The sequence below is a fragment of the Lutra lutra genome, chromosome 15 (assembly GCF_902655055.1).
Source record: "Lutra lutra chromosome 15, mLutLut1.2, whole genome shotgun sequence".
In the NCBI taxonomy this organism is placed as follows: Eukaryota; Metazoa; Chordata; class Mammalia; order Carnivora; family Mustelidae; genus Lutra; species Lutra lutra.
In genome coordinates, this window is record NC_062292.1 from 42,272,026 (window position 1) to 42,290,754 (window position 18,729).

Below are 18,729 nucleotides of genomic sequence, written 5' to 3' on the forward strand. Positions count from 1 at the left end.
ACTATTTTTTTTTTCTGAATTAACATTGCTTCTTTCAAGTTTTTACCATGTCTATATCCCTGAACTAGCACTAGTTTTGCACATTAATAGCTTTATGTAAATGCAATCATACCAGATGTATTCTGAGTTGCTTCCCTCCTATCCCTAATCTGGAGATTCATCCATGTTGTTGCTTGTCACTATAATTTTCACTGCTAATTAATGTTTTCTTATATGAGTAAACCAAGATTTATTTTTCCATTCAATAGTTTTCGACACTTGGCTTGTCTGTATATGTTGCTACTAGAGACAGCTACCGTCTTTTGGTATAAGCTAAGTTTCTCAAAGGTAGTGCTTTTCAAAGTGTGAGCTGTGGCCCACTAATGACTTATCAACAATTTAATGGGTCAGACGGATCATTTTTATTTATTAAAGATTCTATTTATTTGAGAAAGAGCATGTATAGGGGAAAGGGGCCGAAGGACAAGCAGACTCCTCGTTGAGCACGGAGCCTGACTTGAGGCTGGATCCCAGGACCCCAAGATCATGACCAGAGCCAAAGTCCGATGCTTAGCCAACTGAGCTACCGAGGTGCCCCAGGAGCATTTCCAAAAATGAAGAGATCGAGGATAGATATCAGATGCATTTCATATGTAGAGTGTTGTTTCATAAAATGTTTGAATATTGTAATGTGTCTATATGGTCTATGCATGTCCACACGGAGTCATCTACCAATGTGCACTTGCACCAACAGCATCTGGTCTGCTCCACATCTATACCAACATTCAATAAGACCTTCAATTTGTGCCAATCTGCCAGGACTGAAATTTTTTTATCACTTTGGTTTTAATTTACATTTCCCTGATTACTACTTGAGGTTGAGAAACGTTTCCTATGTGTTGGCCTAATTGGATTCTTTTTTAAAAAGAACCATTTGTAAAAAAAAAAAAAAAAGAACCATTTGTTCTCCCAGTTGTACAAATGTGACCTTTGAAGTGAACCCAACTTTGTTTTTTTTTTTTTTTAAATTTTTTTTAATTTTTTTTTTTTAAAGATTTTATTTATTTATTTGACAGAGAGAGATCACAAGTAGGCAGAGAGGCAGGCAGAGAGAGAGGAAGGGAAGCAGGCTTCCCGCTGAGCAGCGAGCCCGACGCGGGACTCGATCCCAGGACTCCGGGATCATGACCTGAGCCGAAGGTAGCGGCTTAACCCACTGAGCCACCCAGGCGCCCTGAACCCAACTTTGTAACTCAAGAAGATTCCTATGTAACTGCGTACAGTCAGTGACAACTGCAGACCGTATGCCGCCTAATGAAGACAAATCAAGTTGAGCGCAATTCACAAAAGCCCAGAAAAGCATGGAATAACCTCTTGATGAGACATCCTCAAGCCAGGCAGCTTTAGAAGAATGAAACTCTTAAGTAATATGCAGTAGAGATTTGATCACAGGGATATATTCCCAACACCTTCGAGAATCTTCTAATTAATACTACTACAGCAAACCAAACTCTCTAGCACAAGGTCTGTGTGGTAAGTAGAGAAAAACAAAGCTGTATTGAGAAGCATATGCTAGGAATTCAATTAGGCTCATTCATCGGCCCGCATATGCCAGCCTGTCAATCAATGACTATGATTCAAGTTTGTATCTCAGCAGAATCTGAAACTACGTTACTGGTTTTAATCCTTTGGAGTTGTGTACAAATAGTTGAGACCACACATGTTAAATCTTCGAATGCCGAGTGTCTTCTGTACTTTCTTTTATTATCATCATAGTCTTTGCATCAAGATACATAGCAATGATAGCAGGTTTCTTTTTAAAGCTTAGTATTAAATATTAAATATCTTTCCCCATTTTAATTTTACATTACTCTGCCAAGAAAAAAAAAAAAAATTAAAAGTCAAGTTACTTGAAGCCTGGACACACTTCCATGATTAGCCGGGCTATGTAAAAGTTGGTGGCTTTGTTTTTCCTGCTGTAAAAGCAGATCCAGGCCCGAGAAAGATGGGACCAGGTTCTAATTGTTTTTGAAAAGTGTGCTACAAAAATGGATGGCCTGTTATAAGCCAGGTTACAAAGTAAGGATGGGGGTAAGGGAGGGATATTTTCCTCCAGAAAGAGAATTTCTGAAGAGTCCCAGTCCATCATTTTTTCCCAAAATGGTTGGAGGAGGGGTAAAATCTCAACATGAGCTTCAAAGTACTGTCTCTGTGAGGGGACGGTAGTTGCCTTGCCAACAAGGGGGAGCTGCTGAAGACGGGCATGGCTAAATTGGGCCATCCCCGCTCTCCTCAGCTAGGGAAATGGAAAGTATTGCCCAGTGGGTGTGAAAGTGGGCTGAAGCTTGGTTGGTACTGAATTCTCTAAGAGGTTTCTTCTAGAAACAGACAACTCAGACTCTTCCTCTCACGTCAACAAAGAAGTTATTTTTAAAAGCACTTGGGAAGTTCCTCCTCCACCCCTCAGGTAGGAAGGCTCAGAGAAGGGAGTCGTCAGTACAGCCGCCCTCTAGGCCGTAACGGAATTCTTGAAGGTTGGAGACCCCGTAGAAGTGGACAAAGGCTGCGGCCACCACCAGGACATGGAAAATCTGATGAGACTGGAACTGCAGGAATGACAAGAGAAGGGCCTTTAGGACAGTGGCAAGGGGAGATCAGTAGTAAGTAGCAGGCATTTGCCTCTTCTAGTGTCTCCTTAAAAGTCTTTTTACATCATAAAAGTGATGTATTTGTTGTAGAAAATTTTTTTATAAATCTTGTGAGAGATACATCAAAATGTTAATACTGGTTATTCCCCTGCCATTTCTCCCTGTGTATATACAGGTACCCCGAAACACTACACTACGTGGTCCCTATGTTTCTTACCGCCTTGTACTCAGACCTTTAACTTTGGCTGGTCACTCACATCATAGGCCCCGCTGGAAGAGTCCCTTCTTACCCATATGTCAAATTTCCCAGGAAAGAAACGCTCAGGAATTCGCGCAGCATAAAGGCCGGCTCCAGTGATGTACATCACAGCCATGAGGAAGAACCAGCCCATCTGGCCCACTGTGGTGGCCTTGACAAAGCCCTCAGCGATAGTAAAGTGCATGGTGGGCACAACACCACTCAAGCCAAGTCCCAGGAACACTCCTGAACAAAGCAGACATAAGATTGTCAAGGAAATAGCCACCACAAAATACCACCACTAAGCACCACTGTCTTACTCTACAATTCAGATGTTTATTGTCACAATTAGCTATTTTCTGGTGAACAGGACATGTTTAGGAAACTCCACCACATGGCGAATAACAGACAGCAGACATTTCTTCAACATCCAGAATGGGAAGAAGGCTGTCTGTGTCCGTGCTAATCTAGCTATTACCTTTAAGGAGCACCGAGAACAAACATCCGACATTCTTAATTATTTGTTAAGAAATGTGAAGGCTGGGCCAAAAGCCTATGTCAAACACCTCTCATGGCTGACTTGGATACAGAACCTAAATGGCAAGGCTTCAGGTGGGTGGCTTCCAAGTCAGAGAGAAGCTGGGCAGCTTTTCCATTAAGTTCATAAAAAAATTAAGCAACGGGACTCTGACCTCTCCTGAGTAGACAGACATACCCAGATCAGAAGTTGTCAAGGCTCAGGGACACACAAGTCAGGTAAGAGGAAGGGAAGAATGGGTATTTGTCTCAACATCACTACCCTACACTTAACTGGAGGGCAGGGCTGACCTTCCGCATTTTTGTAGATGCCCTCGTTAAAGCACAATGCTGGCACACAGCTGGTGCCTCATGAATATTTAATTCTTTTAACTGAAGGTTTAAGACACAGCACATATTAAGAAGTCCAAAGGGCCTGAAAACTAGTGGTAACTAATGTGCTGCTGCAAAAATGAAGCTTAAAAGGAGAGTCCAGATGAGACAAGACAAAGATGTTTATGTTTGTAGCTGTTACAATAGTTGTGACCAGTGTTTATGCGCAAGGTGTGTGTGTCTGTGTGGTTTTTTTGTTTTTTTTTTTTTTAATAATTCACCAAACCAAGCCTTCCATCCCCTTGCTTAGGACTCAGGTCACTAAAATGGCTCCATATATTTTTTAACTTTCTCAAACCAAATTTGAGAGCAATCACTTCTATACTTACAGCGAACTGACCAGCTTGGTAGTTATCTGTCCTGCCAACATGCCACTCAGATACTATGAAACACGGGGGAGAACTGAACTTTGAAAATTCCTGGTGCTTTCCGAGTTCTAAACACAAATCAGGGCTTGGATGGGGTCCCCCAACTGCAAACCTTAGGGTCCAGGGTTAGGCCTATTAGACTCAAGAGCCAAATATAAATGAAGTTTACCTCTATGTCTTCCTACCCACCTGCTCTTGTCTGCCGGTGCTTAGGAGTGGCAAACCGGTCCCACTGTGCCACGATGATGGCAGAAATGCCCAGGACACAGACGATGGAGAGGTAGATGAGCCGTGGCTGTGGGGAGCAGTAGAAGGAGTAATAGAGCCAGGGGACAAAGCTCCCCATAATCAGTAGAGCAATCCCTGAATAATCCAGTCTAAAGAAAGAGCCATAAACATGAAATCAATCAGCGGGAGAAATGAAGAAATCCCATGGCTTGTTGAATTTGTTCTTTCTGTTCACCTGCTCCCGTATTTCAACAGCTCCACTCAGCCTCCCCTCATTTCCCATACAGTCTATCCTGCATCCTGGATGAAAAACCCACCAGGTCAAGCGCGTCTATTTTGCAATGGAAAAGTTTCTAAGAATCCGGGATCCCAGGACTTCATCCCTTCCCTTCCTTGTGAGCAGCCAAATCTCCCCCTAGTGGAGACTTCAGTTTAGGAGTTCTGCACTAGCTCATACCCAGCTTCCCATTCACGAAGGGCTCTGAATGTTCTTCAGTTCTGATCACTTGAGTTCCTCAAACAAAACCCGTGAATTGGGAGTACTCCTAAGACGTACTGTTGTGATTTAGTTGACTTTTTTAATGATGAAAATGTATTCCTGTTAATGGTGTTATGGGAAAGCCAAAATAACCCGCCGCTGCCACCACCAAAACCAACAACAACCACCACCACAACAAGCAAATAAACAGAATTCCAGGCACAGAGTTGGAGAATCTAAAAAGCATTAGAGGATGGACATCTGGGGCTTCCAGCAGTGCGTGGGCAGCAAAGATAAGGCCAGTTGGACGAGTGGGGAGAAGCATTAGCGGCATGAAGCAGGAATACCTTATCATGCCCTGCTGTGGCTCAGGCCAACGGGAAGGTCAGATAGTACTGAGTACTTGGGCTCAAAGAGCAGCCCACTGGTACCCCAAATTTCACAAGCGATAGTACCATACAGGTAAAATCCATCTGTTGAGGAGGCTGTAGTGTATTTTTTCATGAAGGATTTAAGAGAAGAACTTCACCACCCAATTATACCCACAAAATAGAAAGCCCTTCCTCTGCGACATCAGGGAACCTTTAGGAGTGACTGGACCTTTCAGCACCCGGTCAGCTCATATCACAAGACGTGACAGTAGTGTGTGGTCTTTCCGTACTGACATTCTTTCAACTCACTTGGAAAAAGTCCGAGAGACTTTCTCTGAATGACAATAAACGGTGTGAAAGAGCCAGGAGAAACTGAGGCAGAGCACTGCACCCAAAAAGAACATTCCAAAAACCACCTTCTCCTGTAGAGGGGCCATGAAGTACATATTTGGTCTGAGCATGGTCAAGATTCCCAAAAAGAGAAACAGCACAAAACCTAGAGGAGGGAAAAGAAAAAAAAAAAGCCTAAGACAGTACATGCACCTCGACGGTGTTAAATCAGCACTAAAACAAAAGAGTTCAGAACTGTGGTCTAAAATTTCAGGAGAAAATGGCACCAGTCATAGAAACTCAGACTAAAACAGCACTTTTTGAAATGTTGGCATTTTGTTTGCACAGTGGGAATTCATGAGATAGAAGCGACTGCCTCCACGGACAGTTCTACCAGGAATCCCAAAAGAACATCTAGTTCCAATTTCTTCTCCTGGTTCTAGGCCTTCCTTTTCTAGTCTCAAAGACCAGGGATCAAGGATCACTGATCAGTCAGAACAACTTTGTTCTTTTCCTTCCCCTGGACAAAGGCTATATAATCTCTCCTTTGGCATTTAAGGAGATCGAAACATTGGATTTCTTCCCCGCCCCAATCACTCACCAAGCAGATGGGTCCAGATGTTGCCAGTTTCTGTATGGATGCGGAAAATGCTCTTGAAGCAAGCCCGGAAGGAGGGCATAGGTGGTCTATGGCCATGTAGCAAGTAGTCATTGTCCTTCAGCCAATCAGGGAGTACGTCATATGGGATGACCCTCCAGCGTCCTTCCCAGACCTGGAATATGTACACTCTAAGAAGGGCCCTAAAGAATGGTAGTTTCCACAAGGACAAGGAACTCAGCCTGGACTTGCAGATATCCAAGACACAGTACGAACGAGCCCGTCACAGTACTGTATATCTTGACCAATTTTTGCTAATGCCTTTGTTCCTGTGTCATGTTAGTTTATCTGGATATGCTTTAGATAAATGTATCTCAATCTTGAAAAAAAATACGGCAGGACCTTCTTTAAGCTACTTGAAATTAAATAAGTACAATTAAGTAAAAATAGTGAATGAAAACAAAGAAATAGAAATTACATATAACGGTTTCAAAAATATACATTTTATCCCTCCTTTGCCCCTCTAATCCAGAAGATTCTATTTGCCCCCTGCTCAATCCTCTCCCCCCAGTAGATTCTAAGTCCTTCCTAGGTTGGGACTATGTCTTTATAGAGCAGGGGTTCTTAACCCAGGACACACAGACAATGGATAGAATCCAGGGAGGGGTGGAAATCCAGATGGAAAAAAATGATCTTTCATTTTCACTCACCTCTACCTGGAATCTAACACTCCTTTCAATTATAAATGTGACCAAAAGCACAGTAGTGCTAGAACCTGTGACTGTCACCCATGGAAATGGGAGGGAATTTCATACACTAGTTTTGCAGATCTCAAAATATTGTTACTCTTCACTGCTTAGAAGTATAAATTTTAATAAAATACATTATCACTTGTCATTAATGCATATCTAATGTGTGCATAAAAGGAGCCCACATTAAAATTTTGGAATTTTTAAAAATTAGAAAATTCTAACAATTGCCAAAGGGATCCATAGCAAAAAAGAAAGAAAAAAAAAAAGGCTAAGAACTTCTGTTTTAGAATATATTCTGAGCACTGCCTAACACAGTAGGTAGTAAAAATGTAGCTACCCTTCCCCTTGATATCCTTCACCCTAAGTAAAGACAAACCCACAAGAGGGAGTAAAAGTTCTTCAGTCCAATGCGTGGATGCCAGCTGGGAGCATCCCGGGGAAGCCCACTGCCCTTGTTCCAGGACAGAAGCTACTGGGCTGTACCTTATACACAAACTCCTCCATCTTCTCCATGGCATGGTGGGCCTGCAGGGGAAGCGTCAGTACCCGCACCTCCTCCTCCTCTTCCTGGGGTACCGGGCATGCTTGCTCTTCTTCAGCCTACAGGGATGAAAAATATGCAAAAACCAATCCTAAGGGCCGTCTCATAATCTCTGCTAGTCCAGATCAGAAAGATCCAGAGAAACCCAAACTCAACACTTCCTGCCTGGCCACACTCCTACACATAGGACCTTGTGGCCTTTTTCTCCAAAAGCATGATAGTTAATGAGTTTATAACACGGTAGCTCAGGCTTGTTAATACTTTGCAAGTGCTGGAGTGAGAGCTCGATTCAGCACCCAGGAGGTAGACGGATGGGGGCTGACGTGAAAGGGATACGGGACTGCCACGCCAGTCCTAAATGTTAAGTTTGGAGGCCCCTCCTCCTCTCGGACAGTGGTTCTCAACTGTCCCCAATTTCCAAATATCTCTCTATTCTAGACCACTAAATTCTCGAAACTATGGAAGAGACAGAGTCTCAGAGATTCCCTTAAGAATTTAAATCTGTTTATAGTTCCCAGTTCACAGACTCTGGGGATTATATCGTGACTGTAACTTTGTCTTCCTTGCAGCTCCCAAGGGTCTCAGGGCCTCCAGACTGGTTTTGTAGAAAGTAGCAGCGCTGAGTCCTATACCCCAAGGAGCCTTGACACAAAGTGTGCACACGGGAGAGCACTTCCCTTTCAAGGAGAGAGACTTTTCTCTCAGTCCCAAGGCTCTAAACCATGGAGATGAAGAGCCAGGCGGTTTGGCTCCTTCTCTTTCTCTCTCCCGTTGATGGTCCCTGGGAAACAAATGGTCCCTCTTAAATTTTGTGGTACAGATTTCTGCTTGCCTACCCCAATATCCATTCTCTCTCTCTCTTCCTCAGTAACAAAGTCCTTGGTTTTACTCAGGGTGGCAATGTTCCTGTAATTTTACTCAGGCCCAAAGAAGAGACTACTTTGCCTATATTCCACTGCAGCCGAATATAACTGTGTAATGAAGTCCAGCCTATGGGATGTAAGTGGAAGGGTTGTGAGGTACTTCCAGAAAGGGTGGGCCCTTCTTCTCTTTCCCCTTCCTCTTTTCTGGTGGCTTGTAGGGGAGTGTGATGGGTAACACTGACAATGGAGGAGGGGAGCAAGACAGGGCCTGACTGGAGTGGAGCCTCTGTTATCAGCCTGGGATGGATTACGTCTAAAATTCTTTTATATGAGACACACCATCTTGTCAAGACTACAGGGGTTTTTGTCTGTTATATGAAGCCAAACCTAATCCTAACTGATGCTTCATTCATTCACAGGAATTTACTAATTACTTACTGGACTTCAGGCCTTGTGTTAAGTCCTAAGGTTCTAAAGATGAGTGAACTTGCAAAAGCTTACTGTGGGAAAAGGATACAAATAAGTAAGATACATGTAATGTAGTATGATAAGCCTGGGATAGAGATATTCCCAGGGTGCTATGGTTCCTCCTTTGGGGAAAGAGGTGAGATTTTAGAAAAATGGATACTGACACAGGCCTAATGAGAAGTTCTGATCAAGGCAATGACTCCTGGGAAGACAACTTACTTTGGTTGGGTTGGCAATTACCCGTTTGCCCTTCTCTTCTAGCAGGGGTCCCAGTTCAGCCAGCTCCACCGTGTCCGTTTCCCTGTTACTGGCCGGAGCTCCATTGCCCTGTGCCACCACAGATCCTCTGTGAGAAGACATCTGGCTGGTACCCCAAAACCCTGCAGCTTCAGCTTGGGGAAAGGTTGGGGCCTCTCAGCCCCAGGGGGCAGAGATCTCCCTGTGATGGTGAACACTGAAAGCAAACACAAACAAGAAGGGTATTGGCAATTGATTCCTCTTCCACTTTCATGACCACGAGTCAACCCTGAATAAGACACAGCTAATCAGCTGACACCCTATCTCCAATTCTGAAGTCTAGGTGATTGCTAAATTAAAATCTATTCTTTGTTCTCCCTCTTCAATGTTAGTCTTGACTCAGAACTTCACTAATCTTTTTTTTTTTTAAATTTTTGTTTATTTATTTGACAGAGATCACAAGTAGGCAGAGAGGCAGGCAGAGAGAGGGGGGTGGGGAAGCAGGCTCCCCACTGAGTGGAGAGCCCAATGCGGGGCTTGATCCCAAGACCCTGGGATCATGACCTGAGCTGAAGGCAGAGGCTTTAACCCACTGAGCCACACAGTGCCCCAGAACTTCACTAATCTTACAGATAAGGCTGAAAATATAACATCTGATTGGTTGTCTTCAAAGGATCTGTGGTTATTGTACCAAACTGTCACCACAGAAAACCAGTGACTCACCCTCAACCACCCCCTGCCACAGGTGTGGAGCCCATTTAATGAGAAGAGTCTAACCTACCATTCCCAAAGCTATTCTGCTCAAGAAAGGTTTGGCTCTGAGAATGAAGAGCAAAAATAGGAGGCCAGGCCCCGGCTGTAATTGCAGCTGACCCTTCAACAACACAGGCTTGAACTGCGAGGGTCCACCTGTATGCAGATTTTCTTCAAGACATATATGTTCAGTACTGTAAATATATTTTCTCTTCCTTAGGATTTTCTTAATAAGTTTCTTTTTTCTAGCTTTATTGTAAGAATACAGAATGTAATACATGTAACATACAAAATATGTGTTCATCAACTGTTTATGTTATTGGTAAGACTTCTGGTTAACAGTATGCTGTTAGGAGTTAACTTCTGGGAAGTCCAAAGTTATCCGAGGATTTTCAACTGTGTGGGGATCACTGCCCCTAACCTCTGTGTTGTTCAAGGGTCAACTGTATTTCAAGACCACCCAAGCTTGAAACAAATCAAATGTCAACTGAACTCGGGTGGGCTTTTTCTACAAATGCTCTGCCAAGTATGCATCACATGCAGAAGGAAACTAATTGTGAGCCAGATGTTCAGTGGTTAATTTCTCCGCAATGTCTACTAATTCTGTAGTAGGATAATAGCCTGGGTTTAACACGTGGATAACAAGCTTTCATCATAATCTCTCCTTAAAGCAAGCAATAACTTACCTGGGACCAGGAAGTTGAAGACAAGGAGGCAGCCCCAGCCTTGCCCTTTGCCAAACACATACCAAACAACCAGCTCAGCAAGTGCTTGTCACAAACACTGTAGCTCATAATCTAAGCCCCACTCAAATTAGTTTTTCAGAAACTAGAGACAAGTACACAAATCCTTAAGGAAAACCAGAGAAACCTAGAAGTCAGTTTTCTAGGAAAAACTACTACTTGAGGTTTTCCTGAACTGGACTTCAGGCAGTGGTCTTTCAATCAGGTCTCAGGGAGATGAAAATAATATTGAAAAGAGAGGAAAAGTGTCCGAAGATATTCACCATTTTGCATATTACTAGCCCTCCACCCAAAAGAAAGGAGTTTATTACTCATAGCAACACTAATGACCAGAATATTAGCATTTTTATGCACTGGCTATCTGAACCCAATGAACACAGGGCAATGCAGAGAGGTCAAGCAGCACCTGCATGGGGAGTGTGCTGCATTACCAGAGAGGAAATGGAAGCTTAGGGAACCCAAACCTTTTATAATAGGCAGTAACCATGACTGCTCATGAGACAGACACTCCCACTGCTGTTCACTACATAAACATATTTGATAGCTCATACCAGTTCTCTTTTTATCCAAGACTAATTACAGTTCCTTCTCAGGGATTATAATTGGATATAAGTAGTCAGATGAGGGCAGTCCTTAAGTTTCAAAAGTCATGCTACGCTCAACTCACAAGCACATCTGAAAGCAACAGGCAAATCTGGTTCAAGAGCAAACAGTAACTCACTGCACAATAGACTTTTACACGGTGTCGACACATGGATAGTTCTTCCTTCAAATGGGCGAGATTCTGACAAGACAGATGCCAGCCCACAGTCAAAGCCAACAACTGAGCCTAAGGAGAACAGGCAACTGGAGGCTCCTGAAAACCTCAGGAAATAGGCAATCCCCATAAGAAACACTGGGAAGGGCGCCTGGGTGGCTCAGTGGGTTAAGCCGCTGCCTTTGGCTCAGGTCATGATCTCAGGGTCCTGGGATCGAGTCCTACATCGGGCTCTCTGCTCAGCAGGGAGCCTGCTTCCCTCTCTCTCTCTGCCTGCCTCTCTGTCTACTTGTGATCTCTGTCTGTCAAATAAATAAATAAAATCTTAAAAAAAAAAAAAAAAGAAACACTGGGAAATCTTTTTCAACGGGTTGACCACAAAACAAATTTCCTTAGAGTGAAGTACTACTGAATTAACAATTTTACTAAGAAATAATTTATACTAGAGAAACAAAGAAAAGCTTTCCGCACTTCGGACAAGCCTGAATTGGGAGCATACACTTAGACTAGAACACTGCTGCCAGGGCAGAAGAAAAAAAAACACACAAAAAAAACAACAACTCAGGTTCTGTGCTATGTATCCTTGATTTTGGTCAGAACCCAGCATTCTAGTCAGCAAGCATATGACTTATTAGCTTCTTGTCACCAACTAAGGGTTTATGTACTTTTTCTTATGCTTATGGGGCTTTCTCTTTTCCCTCAGAGTAAGCTGAAATATTCACGAGTATTTAACAAATATATCTAGTATTAGCACCCTAAGGCGTTCTAAGGTACTGTGCAAAATACACAGCTGAAGAAGTGTCATCAAAGGATGGCATGACATCACTTGTAATACGTACAGAGTCAGTGATATAATTTCACAGTCCCAGGAGCGCAGCGGTGGGGGGGGAGAACTCATAACCTAGAATGGTCGCATACTAAATTCAATTATTTCGAATGCTGTGTCACTATTTCACTAGTGGCAATGAGACTGACAGAGTCAAAGTGTAAGTTGGGCAGTTAGGGTCAGAGATCCAATGCAGAATCCAGCTTGGTATTCTTACTGATTTCCTCATTTGATCTGCAAAGTTTTTATGCCCTCGAGTCTAGTGTTCTCCTAGGATGATCTCTTTCTCTTGGCCATCATGTCTTTTCCCTTTCAGTCCAAATCACTGTCTGTTAATTCTTCTGATGCCCGCCAGCTCCTCTATCCCTAACTCCTACACCTCCCCTCAGCATTGACTTCTAGGCCTGGTCACTACACCTAACAGACATCCCAATGAACTCACAAATCAGCCACCAGCTATGACTCAGCATACAAGATATGGCATCATGCATCATGTAAAGTACATGCAATGGAGGTCAATGGAAATCATGTCATCATAGTGAGCAAAGTCCATTGTCCAGTTTGGTCTTCTAAACTGTAGCAACGCAGAGACAGGAAAGGGAGAGATAGGGATTGGAGGTCTGGCAAGAGAGAAGAGCAAATAATACTGGGACCTGGAAATATAACTTCTGACAGGGTGACCAGTCACAAACACCTGGGAATTATTACAAGCAAGCCTTTTTGTCTGTATTCTATAAAACCAGCATAAACCCGTATGGTGTTAAGACCAATTCTGGGAGCGCTCAGGAGAGCCAAACATACTTCAACTTTCTGCCACCTTTCTATATCCTTAGTATTTTAGAGGAAATACATTTCCCCTCAAACTCACCACACCCAGTGTAACAAATTATAACTGGGCCAAACTCCACTGAGTGCATTTTTTAAGGGATTTCTTCAATTCAAGCTAATAAAAATCTTTACCACTAAGCTTTCCAGCTGGATAAATCTATGATCTTAAAAGAAAAGCGCTGTGGAGGCAGGGAGGTGTTTGTGCTCCTATAAATAAGATAATCCTCTGCCACACTTGAGGAAAGAACTGATTCTTAATCACCAGCCAGTGAGCCAGACAGTTTACTTCCCTCACAGTTTCTGGAGATGTTTACTCTGAGAACCAGTTCCTAAGTTTTCCAAGCACACTCCTTCCGTGGGGTCAAAGGCATCAAGCTTCTTCTGCAAATTTTTAAGCCGGGGTTTCTGGACTCTTAGAGATTCTGTGCGTAGGCATGGGTAGGCTCCAACTATGCCTGCCTGACTCTATCATTCCAAAGCAAGATTAGTTTAGCAGTAAAGTCAAAGAACGCGGCCATCTTCGCTACATCTGCTCTGTTAGGGGACATGGCTTCATAGCACTGCTACGGGAAAATGAGTAAAGGCGAAGACCCATGTTTGAAAATTACCAAACTGCAGCAGCGGGCCTTAGCATTCTCACTGGATGCTAAGTGTCATAGATGTAGTGTCTGAAGTGGAAAATCACACTCTAACCTCCCTTGTAGCTTTCCTCCAGCTACCCCAACAGAAGACTTTTCGATCCTACAGAAAGAAAATATTTTTTTTAAAATATTTTATTTACTTATTTGACAGAGAGAGACAGCGAGAGAGGGAACACAAGCAGGGGGAGTGGGAGAGGGAGGAGCAGGCTTCCTGCTGAGCAGGGAGCTCGATGCGGGGCTCAATCCCAGGACCCTCGAATCATGACCTGAGCTGAAGGCAGATGCTTAACGACTGAGCCACCCAGGCACCACCAGACAGATAAGCTTTTCAAATGCCATGACCCCATCCCCACATATTTTTAAAAAATTAAAAATTAAAGAAAATACCCAGGCTGACGATGGAGTTTCATGCCAGTCCCTGTTTTTAATATTTGGCTTTTAGACATACAGTCAGTATAGTTCTACATCAGAGCGGTCACATTACACTGTGCACCTCAGAAACCCCATCTAGGTGCATGCCTAAAAGCCAATCAGTTGGAACTGGTTTGCCTACAGGGCACTTTCAAGGATCACTTCCATTGAAGATAGTTACAAACTTTATAAACACTAATCACGCCCCCAACATTACTGAGCAGGAATCAGGCCCCCAACATTACTGAGCAGGAAAAGGGAATTAACTTTGAGAATGGTGAGAGGAACAAAGTTTGGTGGGTGATATTAGAGACAAATGGACGTCAAGGACAAAATGTAATGACTTTGATAAGTACCAGTACCAGAAAAAAACAATAGCAACACCATAATTAATAAAGCTTCTGGGTTTGAACATGACTATTTAGTTCACCAGTGCAATCACACGTAGATGGGGCAGGATAATACAGCAAGGTTTTTTTTTTGTTTTGTTTTTTTTTTTAAGATTTTATTTATTTATTTGAGAGAGAGAGCACGCATGAGTAGGGAGAGAGGCAGAGGGAGAAGCAGGAGCAGGGGGAGGGGCAGAGGGAGACACAGTCTCCCAGCTGCAGGGCTCTATCCTGGGACCCTGAAATCATAACCTGAGCCAAACACAACCTGAGATCATGACATGAGCCAAAGGCAGCTGCTTAACCAAATGAGCCACCCAGGTGCCCCTACAGTAAGAGTGCTGAAGAGTTCACTTTGGGGCGCCTGGGTGGCTCAGTCGTTAAGTGTCTGCCTTTGGCTCAGGTCACGATCCTGGGATCCTGGGATCGAGCCCCGCTTCTGGCTCCTTGCTCAGCGGGAAGCCTGCTTCTCCCTCTCCCACTTCCCCTTGCTTGTGTTCCCTCTCTCCCTGTGTCTCTGTCAAATAAACAGAATCTTAAAAAAAAAAAAAAAAAAAAGAGTTCAGTTTGGCTTTATATTACAGGGGTCAAAGGAAATTTCCTAGGGAAATAGAGAAGAAACTTAACTGGCCTAGAAAGAAACACAAATTCTATTCTTCATCCATCTGACAATACCTACTGATTGTTTGCAGTGTACGTGGCATTGTGGCTACAGAGATAAGGCAAAGAATTAGCAGTATGACATGGTTGCTGGCCTCTATTTTAAGAGGGGGGCAATAACTTTCTTCTACTAACATCACTACAGAGCTAAATGCCATTAAGTGCTGGAGGAATTCAGAAAAAAAGCTCAATTTTAGTTGGGGGGCGCCTGGGTGGCTCAGTGGGTTAAAGCCTCTGCCTTTGGCTCAGGTCATGATCCTAGGGTCCTGGGATCGAGCCCCGCATCGGGCTCTCTGCTCAGCAGGGAGCCTGCTTCCTCCTCTCTCTCTGCCTGCTTCTCTGCCTGCTTGTGATCTCTGTCTGTCAAATAAATAAATAAAATCTTAAAAAAAAAAAAAAAAGCTCAATTTTAGTTGGAATGACCAGGAAAGGTTTTGTGGAAGATTTTAAGGAAGTATCTTGATAGGTAAAATGGAAGTAGCGCCCATTCTAGAAGTGTACATAGCATGAACCAAGGCAGGCTTGAGAGAACACAGTCCCCAGGGCAGTGAATAATCCACTTTTCCATAAGGGACTCTTCCACAGATAAAATGAGGCCAGACTTTAAGAAACTGAAGACAGCCTAAAAGCCTACTTAAGGTGGAATCCTTTATCCATTAGCAATGGTGAGACTAGTGATGCTTTCCTACTTGCAGGCAAAGTGGTCATTTATTTTTAAATCCCTTGGGAATCATGTAATTTCTTGGCCACTGAGAACAGAAGGTTTTCATATTCTATTCCACAATCAGGTATGGTTTTGTGGCGGTCTACCCAAAGAGGGACCCTCACATACCACAGTTTTTCAGAAAATTGATTCCCCAAGTACCAACGGCTATAGGGGAACATAGAAGTTACTCCGGAAATAAATTTAGTGGCTGCAAGCTGGAAATGGCTACCCTGACAGGGCAGTCTACTTAGGAGCTCCCGTCTACATTCCTGGTGCTGTACAGATGCTCTAAAATATCAGCAACAACAGTTGCACCCTAACAGGTGACCCAGCCCCTATCAAGAGAGAAAGGCAGTGAACAACCCCACTAGGACTTCACATTAGAAAAGAACCAGCCATTATGGTGTTAACTTTAAATTAACATCAGCAGCCTAAATATTCCCTGCTGTTTTCTCGCCAGTCTTCTAAATACTTGGGGGAAATAGTATGGTTAATCTGGGAAAGTAGTATGTAGGCCTCCTATTTCTCCAGGCACCTGAAATTGTAGAAACTGAAATTCGCCGCCTCAGTTTCCCAGTAGCCTGAGAAGTACCAGAAACTGAGGGGAAGCACTTATCTATTTTATTTTCTTAAAAGCCAAAGGCTTGAAGACCCAAAATCTCACACGTAAGATAGTACACATCAATGTGAAATTTCTGACGGAATAAAATTCCGTTTTTCTCCCAGTTTCGATTTTGCTCACGTTCCAGCTTTTGGGATTACCTTAAATAAAGGTAAATCGTCCACTAATCTCACTTTCTCCCCCCGCCTCCCACCCCGTCGAGGTGGGCACACTGTCACAGTCTGATCTGCCAAAGACTTGTGATGGAGGACCCTTGGGGCTGCCCCTGTCACCAAAGGCTGAGAGAGGCGCTTCTGCGACCCAGGCCCACACCCCCATTCCCCACTTGCCTCGCGCAGCGGCCTTGGGACCCGGCTTAGCTCTGGCCTAGCCGGTCCCGATACGATCCCCGGGCCGGGATCCCGACGTCTCAACCCCGTGCCAGGGCTGGGAAAACTCAGCACTCACCAGGACTGTTGGCAGCCGGGGGGTTAAGCCGAGAACGAGCAGCCCACCCGCCCTTAGACAGCCGTGGAGGCCGCCCGGGAGGCGGCGCGCAGTGGGAGGGGCCGGAAATGTTTACAACCCCTACCGCGGAGCAGCCGGGAGGAGCTGCCCGCTCCGGGGTGGGGGAACTCGAGACCCTCGCTTGTCTGGGCGGGTGAGCCCCACGGGCTGTCCCCGCCTCAGGTCTGCGTCGAGGCTCCCGGGGGTCCCAGTGCTGCGGCCTATCCTCGCCCACCCGCTCGCCGCGGCAGCCCCGGGGGAACTTACGGCCGGCGGGCGGGCTCTGCTGGGGGCCGCGGTCCCCCGCGCTACATCCCGCGGCGCTGGAGGCGGCCTGCGGCCGAGGGGCCCCGGATCTTCAGCGCCCTCCTCGCGCCGGAAGGGGCGCGCGACCACACAGCGTCACCTCCGCGGCCGCGTCACCTCCTCTCAAGCGCTCCCTCCCCTACTGCCAGGCATTCCTCCCGCAGTCCCAATCACTGGCCCCGTCCCCTAGGCCACGCCTCCCGAGCGCAGAGTGCCGCCCCCTCTGACTCGGTCCCGCCCCCTCCGCGGCAGGCACCACCCTCGAGGCGCAATTTCCCCGCGGCAGGCCCCGCCCCCTCGCTCTGTTCCAATGGTAAACTCCGCCTCTCCAGACCCTGCGAGGACCATACCTCCGAGTTACCAACTCCAGAGCGTGATGGGAAGGAATTTCAGGGATTTAGACGGAACCCAGCGAAGGAATGCCGAATTTCCTACCATGCACCTTGTCTTCTAAATTGGGAAATTCTCTCTACTTCATCTATTACCAACGCCAGTGTTTTTTTTTTTTTTTTTTATCTCTACAACACTTAGTTCCTTCTTCATTCTCACCGTCCCTTTCTCCCCTCCCCGAATGTTTCTTGAAGTGCCTATCGTGTGCAAGGCACTGGGCTAGACTTTTAAGTTTTTTTTTTTTTTTTTAGACTTTTAAGTTTTGACTCCTGTTACTTCTTTTCAGAAACAGCGGGGCTGTTTTCTAACTAGTCCTGCTTGAGAACTCTCTGCTCCAGCTCCCTGCTCCCATATCGCAGTCAGAAGGGTGGTCCCAGAGTGCTTGTCTGGGAGACAATTGGGTGGTGCAGCCTTCATATGAATCACAGAACACAGAAACTTTGAGGAACTGACAATTTTCTCAATTCTCCCAAGAATGGTATATAGCTAGTGCTATCCTACATGCTGAGAGAGAAGGCAGTTTATTATATTCTTACATGGATGGCTCAGGGCACTGGGATTAATTCTTTTGGTGCTGGTTAAAAGAGATTCAGGAGTCACATAGAACCAAGTTTCTGACCCTGGCCAGCCTATGATCTTGAGTACATTACTGATCAAGAGAATGATCTCATCCGAAAAATGCGAATAAAATCGTGGTGTTTCAGGGGCACCTGGCTGGCTCAGTCATGGAGCACATGACTCTTGATCTCTGAGTTGTGAGTTTGAGCCCCATGTTGGGTATAGAGAGTATATTTATTATTTAAAAATAATAAATATGTATTTATTAAAATATTGCATTTATTATTTATAAATAAAATGGTATTATTAAAATAATAAAAAATAAAAATGTAAAAAATAATAGTCATAAAATCTTTTAAAAAAGCACTAGCTCACTGAATCTTTGTCAAGATTAAATGATAATTTATGCAGATTCTTAGTGTGATGGCTGGCAAATGCTTCATAAAAGTTAGCTATTATGAGTTGCTCACTGTATAAAACCCTTAGAAACTTCCATTGTCCACAGAATTGAGTTTTAAATTTCATTTTTTAAATTATTTATTTGTTTGACAGACAGAGATCACAAGTGGGCAGAGAGGCAAGCAGAGAGAGAAGAGGAAGCAGAGACTCCCTGCTGAGCGGTGCTCGATCCCAGAACCCTGAGAT

The 18,729-nt window shown here is 44.4% G+C and overlaps 1 protein-coding gene across 2 annotated transcripts; it reads right to left on the reverse strand.

Annotated features, from left to right (window-relative positions):
* Nucleotides 1–1,709: 1,709 nt before the first annotated feature.
* On the reverse strand, nt 1,710–17,287 carry ADIPOR1 (adiponectin receptor 1). 2 transcript variants are annotated; one of them, XM_047704328.1, is made up of 8 exons: nt 17,098–17,287; nt 8,991–9,225; nt 7,383–7,499; nt 6,151–6,322; nt 5,529–5,715; nt 4,332–4,519; nt 2,918–3,111; nt 1,710–2,585 (listed from the first exon to the last, which is right to left on the reverse strand). In XM_047704328.1, exons 2-8 carry the CDS (start codon nt 9,129–9,131, stop codon nt 2,457–2,459), a joined length of 1,128 nt encoding a protein of 375 aa, XP_047560284.1. In that variant the 5' UTR covers nt 9,132–9,225; nt 17,098–17,287; the 3' UTR covers nt 1,710–2,456. The 2 variants fall into 2 exon arrangements, with proteins under 2 accessions (XP_047560284.1, XP_047560285.1); XM_047704329.1 differs by lacking the exon at nt 17,098–17,287 and adding an exon at nt 16,792–16,994.
* Between the last annotated feature and the right edge of the window lie 1,442 nt (nt 17,288–18,729).